Raw genomic sequence first — 8,887 nt, 5'->3', positions numbered from 1 at the left:
TTTTTTTCTCGAACTTTTACACGCGGTGCTGCGTTCCTTACGAAAGACAAGGCCGTTTGTTTTAATGTTCTGGCATGCTTAGTTTTAAAGAAATAAATTCCCGAAGGGGCGAGGAAGGACGACGGGTTTTTGACGATTATCGTTTGTGCCAGATTTGAAGCACGCTGTAGCCGAAGCTATTTATGGTAGAGATGTTATACTTTTTTTAAGAATGATCTATGTATAGCCTAGGTACGTGAGTTTCGAAGAAATGTCCAAACATGTATCGACATGCAATTATGCCCTAAACTTGATATTTATTTTCGTCTAAGTTGTTTGAGGTATCGAATTTAAATTAACACCACAGACAGCACATAACATTGCCATCTGCAGAATACAAAATAATGTATTTATTGTTTTTTCACGTAAAGGAATAAATTAACCCATGGGAGAGATTTTTCTAATAGTGTTCAAGTTCAGCACGTCATTACAAGAAAACATTTTTTTTTTCGCTTCACGTTCCTGGGACGTGTTTCTTTTAGCCTGTACAGATTTTGGTAAAAGAAACTTGTTTCGAAGTTCTGAACCTCTGAATAGGCAAGAATACAACACTTCCGGCGAAGTCTTGATAGTTTTTTTTTTCTCCAGCTTTTTATCCCCGCATTTCTTCTTCTTCTTCTTTTTTTTTTTTTTTTTTTTTTACTATTGGCACAGGTACTTAGGTCGAAAAGACATAGCTTTGAACTTCGAACCACTAAGCATGTGACGAGTAGTGCCTTCTGACAACAAGTTTCTAACAATGACCATCTTCGCAACTTTTATGCAGTGAAGAGCGACAGTAGCTATACATATGCATAAATAATTTCAGATTAAAATAAGCTCGACCACGCCCTCTTTCCCCGTAATGTTTTCTTTAACAGTCCGAACTATCTGGAAGGAAGGGGGGGGGGGGGGGGGGGGGGGGGCTGGAGCCCCACTTCCTCCCCCATGCTTTTCCTCTTCCGACGCCACTGGTATGGTAGAACGTTCCTCGACCTCGAGTTGTGTAGGCTTCTGTGCTAAGTAACACCTTTTGGCGGGCTAGTTGGTTCATGATTTTAGAAAATTTTTGCTCGGCGTTTCCTCCGTCCCGGAAAATAAAACTCCAGAACGATTACAAACTTAACTTACTATGTGCCAGCGTCACTCGGGCGGCGTTCGATCGGATTACTACCAGCGTGTAAGGGGTGGCGAGGTAGTTTGCCAGGTCGCTTCAAGGTTTTTCTGAGCCTCAACCTCCTGCTCGCCCCTGGCCGTTTCGAACTGGATGAGTCTCCTAAAACAGTGTGTTCGTGTGATCACTACTGCGTGATGCAAATTAAAGACCCCCCCCCCCCCCCTCCCCGGGCTGGCGGTCACAATTACTGATCTATGATCACACGTCACTCTGCACTGGCAAATATTCCAGCACATCCGGGACACTCGTCGTCTCATTTAATTGCCTGACCAACTTCGCAGAATCTAGATATCACACCCTAACTTTTCTAAACTTGATTTTGTGAAAACCAGTGAGTCGTGAAAACGTTATTTGAAACAAACTGTGGAGGAACTTGAAAACCGGACTTCGAACTTTGAAAACTTGGACTAGAAAGGAATTCAAAATCTTCGAAGTTTTTTTTTTCGAATTTAGCGTTAAAAGAAAATCGAAACCTTCGAACTTTTCGAACTTTATGCAGAAAGAAATTCGAAATCTTCGAATTGTTCGAACTTCATGTCTATAAAAATTCGAAGCGTTCGAAGTTTTCGAATTTTATTTCCAAAGAATTTCGAAATCTTCGAATTTATCGAACCTGATGTAAAAATATATTCGAAATATTCGAATTCGAAATTTCAGAAACCGTGAAAGCTTCGAACTTCTCGAATTCGAAATTCCACTGTGATTGAAAGTTGCGAATTTTTCGAATTCGACCTCAGTCGGTACGAAAATATCGAATTTTTTTCGAAATCGAACCTCAGTTTGCTTCGCAAATATCGAAACCTTTCGAAATCGAACCTGGGGTGGTTCGCGACATCCCTACTGGGAACTAGTTGGCCAGGGAGGAGAGTGGCATGGTTTCGGTTTCGATCGACACGTCGACAAGAGATTATACATAAAGCGTGGACTATTAACGGCCGTTATCTCACGTTTTCTGGTCCCGAGAGCGTCATTTCTTGTCTCTAAACTAGCCTAAATGGCCAGATCTCGAAGCTTTAGCACAAGCCCGAGACGTATAGCTTGTCTTAACATATGCTTGTTGTATTTTTTTGTACTTTAGCCTTTGTGTTAGCGTTTCGAGGTATGTGAACGAACCGGTGCTGGGAATCTCGACGCCACGAAGCTCGAGGATCTTGCTTGTGTACGAGTCAACAAGCTGTAGCAACCAATAAGAATACAATAAGCTCGCGCCTTTACATTAGTGTTGTTGATCAGGAAGTTTGTTTGTTTCGTGCCTTCATAGACGAAATATAACTTTTTGCAATTACTGTTTTTCTTGATACGCCTCAATTTTAACACTTCTTATCTCTTATCTGTACTGACCGGCAGCACTGCACGAAGTGAAGTCCCCACCCGCTTGCATTCCGCTAATATTCAACATCGTGTATCCGCATAAAGATATCCTGCACTCATATAGGCACATTCGCACATACAAACCGTTTTAAGAAAGCAAAAGTCGAGCACTTGTTTGAAGAATTCGCACCGTTCGCTGGAAGTGCGCCGGACGGGCATGAACCCCTCCCTATGCGGTGCGCCAAACGAACGAAATTATTCAAAGCGCATTTGACGGTTGCTAATGGCCATAATATTTGTTAGCGTTTGCTTTCTCCCTGACTGAGTGTGCCGAGATAATTTCACACTCACCGTTCAGGCACAGATCTTGAGCGTTAGTAAAAGCTCGTCCAAAAAGGCTTAGCGAGGAGTAGAGGACGCTTGTTAGGGCTTCCGTCGTAGCTAGCCGGTCTCAGCGTTTGCTAAAACTTAATCTTCTATCAGCATAAAATTGGAGTCGGAGATATATGATGACACGAGGAAGACATCATAGTAACTTTTGTGCAGTAGTAAGGGCGAATTTATGGCGTTTTCTTAAAAGTTTTTGCGTCAACGCTGGGCTCAGCTTTGATACTCCTGTGAGGATGCGGCTTGGTTTTCGCCCAATGAAGTAACAAGGTGCGGACGCGTGGCAAACAAAATACGTGTAAGGCTCAAGGTGACCAAATTTCAGTTGTAGTTCACTGGTACTAGACGGGATTATTGAAATCCGAGCTCAAAGATGCACTCGTGGGGTGAGGTGACTGGGCGACGTCTTACTACGTTTGCATACGCACGCACAATATCCGGTGTTTCGGGAACTTAGGAAAGTGCCCCGGTCTTCCTTTTGTATCGCTCGAGAATTAGTGTACTGTACATTCGTAAAAAGTCAGATAATCGAAAACGCAAGCAGCGCGTTCGGTCGCGACGTGATAGCATGAGATGAATAAGCTGCTCAGTCGAAACCGAAACTGAGTGGCCAACTAGTTCCCAGAGTGCACTGCGTGGTATTTCGCCGCGATGGGGCGCGTCGGTTTTGGAAGAAGTCCAATTCATAGAGATCAGTGGAAGCGAGGCATCAAGGGAGCATGGCTTGTGGACATGCTTGTGGAGGCTACACGGCTGACGTCATGGCCCCTCCTACCCTTTTAATCTCCTTGGTTCCAAATCCTGCCCAAATGGATCCGAGTTACTCCGGCGGGTCATGTCACGTGATAATACAGATTGAAAAGCGCTGAACGCGGGTAAGTTTTGGAACGCCAATGTATCAAACCGTTTACGCTAGTGTAAGATCGAATAACATTTGGAACACGGCCCTGATGTATGAGCGGTATGAGCAGTACACCCAGTACAGCGGTCGAACACGCGCTCAAGGCATAATACCGAAACTGAAACTCAAAGACCAACAGGTGCCTCGCTGGCAGAATCGCTTTGTTTCCAGAATAGGTTTTTTGAACATTGTAACCCCCTTGTTTTCAAAGACTAGAAAAAAAAATTATTTAGAGAAATGTGGCACCCTCGTCCCCGATCTACCCGATGCCCTCGTCCCATGGAAAACGAAACTAAAAGCCCCTGAAGGTTGCCATAGCAGCAAAGAAAAATGGCGGACGCTTTTCTCGGATTGCTGGCTCCGTGGACTGATGCCGTCCCTCGATGAAGCTTGTCGAATGCATTTCGCCGACTGAAATGTGGGAGCCTACGAAGAACAAGAAGTACGGCGTTGGTGAGTGAACCGGGACGCACGCCCGGCACGTCCTTAGTGGTGGATCCGCCCTCACATGGAGGAACGTCTGGAGTCTGTCTCATCGCCTTGTGTTGGTAAATATGTCACCGCGCGGCGTTGACCGGCAATGTTTCCAGCGGGCTTCTGCCGTCTACACGTCTGTGCGGGCACGGCTGCGTCGGCGGACCCCTGAGCTGCGATCCCGACGACGAGGTTCGCGTGCGCGTTGACGACGGCATCGGCGACGTGCCGTCTGGGCAGTCGAGCGTGCTTTTGGGATGCATACCCTGGTCCGTAGGCAAACGTGATTACTGTCTCTCGCGTGTGTTGCTAGAACGGGAGCTTTCACGATGTGGTACTCGCGTCCAAAAGCATCCAACGTAGACCGAAAGGCAATATCAGCATCTAGGAATGTTTCCCCTGGCATTCAAGAAAATGTACGTTTTTTTTTTTCCTGATCTTTGTTTGTTTGTTTGAAGATTCGTTTTTTACAAAGCGTCGGACTAATCAAGCCCAATTTCTGATAGGGACGGCGACAGAGGTAAGCGCGCACTGTCCACTTATTTCGTTACTACTCTTCTCAGCAGTCTCGGGTGGCCTTGATAATAAAAGTAACTTCCTTCTGAAATATGTGCAGTAGGTGTAGAACAAGCATTGTGATACCTGAGATGGTCTCAGTATTAAAAATAAAAAAAGAATTCCCCCGTTCCCTTTTTTTTTTTTTTTTTCTTCCAAGTCGAGCTCGTTTGAACGTTGGAAATGTTGCTGAGCAGTAAACTGTAGAGCCATTATGAAAACTCTTGTGTATGCCAGCGGAGTTGCGAAACATGCTATAAACTTCCAGGAGAATCCCAGTAATGTAGGCACGAGTTGTCTCTGTTACGCACAAAAAGAAACCGTTATCTCCCTTAACCGGCATTGCTGAATATAAACATATCCAGGTTGCTATGTCTACATTGAATGCATACTTATAAGCTTTGTTTTGCATTTGACTCTATTTCAGAGTTTAATCATATAATGGCAAGCATTATGCGGCCGCAGTCTTGAAACTTGATGCAACCACTTCATGGTTTAACTACCCAACTGCCGGTTTAGGGCTGGAAGAACTGTAGCTTTTGTTGAGCTGACAGACTAAAATAATGCTGCTGAAAGAGGAGTAGTGGTACCATATGGGTTGTTCCCGTATGATGGGTGAGGGTGGTTTTTAGCTTATGTCCTTTTCGTGACTGGTCTGTTCCTATTGTTCTTAAATATTTTCTTAGGAAGACACTCAGATTTTTGCAGAGCCTTGTGCTATTTTTAGATCTGGGAGCCAATATAAGCTTGAAGCTTTTTCACATTCACAGGATTCTGATATCTCTCACTTGAGCTCACTGAAGCTTTTTCACATTCACAGGATTCTGATATCTCTCACTTGAGCTCACTGAAGAGCATGTTGCTATAAATGCTTCGTTCTGGCTTGTTCGAGAATGTCCACATTTCGACGATAAAACCACATCTAATTAATTAGGGTTTAGTCCTCTGGCCAACATTTTGCTGATAACAGATTCATGATGTTGTGTGCCTGCATACAAAGCGAGGTTCCTCAATGTTGTTCTGATTAGGGTGATGCCATTCCTCATAAAACTAGATGCCGACTGAATGCACTTGCAGGGAAAATATAAAGAAAGGGGGGTAACAAGATGACGCTGAACACAACCAAAGCAGAAGCTTTGTGTGCCGGGAGGCACTTTTTTACGAGCTTTGCAGCAAACAAGGTGCCTGCTGCTTTGGTATAGGCATTCTAAATGCGCAGCATTTATAGATCACTTGAATGTCGTAATGTCACCTGACATTACAATGTCATGTGATGTTCATAGGGTTATGTGATGCACAATGTTACATCATGGTTTCACCTGATGTCACATGACGTCAGGTCACGTGACATGGTGTCACATGGCATCACAGTGTCATATGACGTCATTGTTTCGAATGACAACCGTCACACTGGTGGCATCACTTGAACACTGAAGTCATCACGGTGTTCACGTGATGATGCCACAGTGAACCTTCTGAAGCGCTGATGACGTCATGTGAACGCCGTAACGTCGTAAGCGTGATGTCGCCATCAAGGCTATGTGCCACGGGCATGAAAGCCCTAAGGGCTGGCTCCAGGAATGCTACGCTGTGACGTACCTCGTCACTGGTTGCTTCGGTCGTACTCACACGCAAAAATCTCTCGAACACTTTATCCTTTCACGTACTCGTGCGCAGCGGTATCGCTCCTGTCACTAAGCAACCTCAGCCTCGCATTCCGCCCGACGACCCCGTCTTCGTCACCCCGCGTCGCAGCTCCCGCCCGTGGCCGCTCCGCCATCTCTCGGGGTCGGCGCGAAACGGTTACAGTGGTCGCCCATGCCATTCGAGAGGTGCGGCCCGTGTTTCATGCATGCATATGTGTGCTTGCCCTAACAACACATTTAAAACAAAAGAAGCGTCGTGACGCAAAATTGTTTGTTGTCACCATCCTATACTCTGTGCCATTAGCTGCATGCAGTACAGGCGAAGGCAACGCCAGGTGAGGGGCAAAAGGGAAAGCCCTAGGAAAGCTGGGGAAAAGGAGAGAAACCTCCTCTCCTCTCTGACATTCTTACCATAAAATCCAAAGGGAGAGCCCACCCAACATCAGGAGCAAATCGGCTGAAAATATGGAGTGGGCTTACTTTCAGTGTATAATCAGGAAGAGTTTAAAATAATTGCTATGTTTAGGTCGTGACCTTTTCAAGCTTTGTATATTGGCGGGGGGCAGTGATGCAAAGGTGTCTGTACTTGCCAGTCAGCAACGTTCGCTTATATCCCGCCGTAGCAGACTAGCTGCGTTTATGCATAGGCAATCATTGATCGCAACACTTCCATTACCAGGAGTGGGCTGTCATCCAGTGTTTGAAAAAATATGGCAAATTGAGCCAATAATAGGGGTGGGCTATCTTTGGGGGGTGGGGCATCTCTTGGGATTTTACGGTAGTTTTTAAGAGAAATCAAGTCTCCAAAAGTTACAAGGTGAAACAGTGATTTTCACGAGGAAACTTGTGCCCACCTTGCGAGCATTGCCCACATTTATAGAGGGTACAGCAGCACGTTTCGTGCACTCTCTATTTAATGAGATGTTCCGAGCAGACTCAAAAGGTAGGCATCGGAGAAAAGTCTTTTCTGTTTACGGATGCAACCCACTGTCACCGGAGGTGTTGGTCATTTGGAATACAGTTAAGTTTGAAGACATCGCAGCCGCAGTTGCCTTGTCGGATCCTGTGCACAATATGGATGTTATCCGATAATATTCTGTGCTTTTGGCTATTTGTGCAGCCTATTACTGAACAATGATGACCAGGGGTTTGTTGTCATTGATTCCGCTAGCTGCAATTATATTGAGAAATTAAATAAAATAGAGGAAACCGCAAAGAAAACAACCGAACTTGAAGGGACACAGGAGACCAAGGCATTCATCCAGGTCTTTCGCTTGTTCCTATCCACTTGGGAAAGGAGGAAATCGCCGGCAGCCCTTTTCCCTCTTTCAGTAAACGGTCTGTAGTGTAGGCACATACACGTGAAGGCATCGTAATGCGAAGCTGTCCCTGTTCTTGTCTTAGTGCAGAGACTGTGGGGTACAGCAGTCCTCCAGCTGCCAATCGTTCCCTCTCCCTGTCTGCTTTCAGTGGTGTGCTTCTATCGCGGAAACACGAGGCACGGCCTCCCCCTGTCCGTCGGAGAGACCGTCCACATCCTGGAAGAATGTTCGGGTGGGTGCCGCCCTGCCGCCATTTTTTTTCCACTGTTCCTCACGTCAACAGGCAATAGGAATTCTAAACCTCGGAGACACCTCTTAATGACTACTATTCCCTGCCAGCAGCAAGCAGATCACTCCTACCACAACAGTGCATGAAACTTTTGTATTTGTCGAGGGCCAGTAAATTGCTGCACACTCTTAGGTTTTTCTAAAAGTGTCTTCTTTAGTGATTTTTGTGTGATGCCCAGCAAGTTTCTAATTGGAACCACAAGCTCTTAACTTTGCTAAATAAAAAGGAAATATTCGTAACCAACTAAAACCATATCTGAAGTGCTACAAATTTTTCTAAATATGGCTTTTGGAAGTTGCCACTACTGCTTTTCTTTTTATCGTTGTGATCTGTTTTCACAAAAAAATATTTTGATGTGCTGCAAAAGCCTTTTTGGATTTATGCGTAAGTCGTCTGCTTCTTGCACAAGAGTTGCGTTGCGGTAGTGTCAGAACGACGCTAAGCTTTGATTGGCTTTGATTGAAAGGAGAGTTGGTAGACCTCAATGCTCCTTGAGGTCTACCCACTATTTTGCTTTTTCTTAATCAGCCAATAAGAGCTCGGCATTCTGACATCATCGCAACCCCTGTGCAAGAAGCAGACAAACGTTCCAGATTCCATCATTGCTAAAAAAAGTGCAGGAAGGATTGAATGATTGACGTGAGGTGATTTTGAGGCACTTTGGCAAGAACCGAGGGTACTTCAAGATCTGTTTGTATTGCACCCGTAATTCTTGCAGGCTCTGGGGCCCACAACCACTAAAAAAAGTAAATGTCTACCTCTCAGTGATGCTTTAAAGGGACACACCAAAAATAAAATGAGATAACT

General features: G+C 45.1%; 1 protein-coding gene across 2 annotated transcripts in view; it reads left to right on the top strand.

The window, feature by feature from the left end:
• Positions 1-4,101: 4,101 nt before the first annotated feature.
• LOC8037800 (dedicator of cytokinesis protein 3) overlaps positions 4,102-8,887 on the top strand; it is a 285,268-nt gene continuing 280,482 nt past the window's right edge. Inside the window, exons 1-2 of one of the 2 annotated variants that reach the window (XM_040208926.2) lie at positions 4,102-4,247; positions 7,940-8,023. In XM_040208926.2, the coding sequence (XP_040064860.1) occupies positions 4,178-4,247; positions 7,940-8,023 (154 nt within the window). In that variant the 5' untranslated portion in view covers positions 4,102-4,177. The remainder of the gene's footprint in view (positions 4,248-7,939; positions 8,024-8,887) is intronic. The other variant, XM_040208927.1, reaches the window with a different exon arrangement.

The sequence above is a fragment of the Ixodes scapularis genome, unplaced genomic scaffold (genome assembly GCF_016920785.2).
Source record: "Ixodes scapularis isolate PalLabHiFi unplaced genomic scaffold, ASM1692078v2 PGA_scaffold2__306_contigs__length_199485367, whole genome shotgun sequence".
NCBI classification, from domain to species: Eukaryota; Metazoa; Arthropoda; class Arachnida; order Ixodida; family Ixodidae; genus Ixodes; species Ixodes scapularis.
The sequence above is the reverse complement of the archived record's forward strand: the minus strand, read 5'-3'. Positions and strand labels throughout refer to the sequence as shown.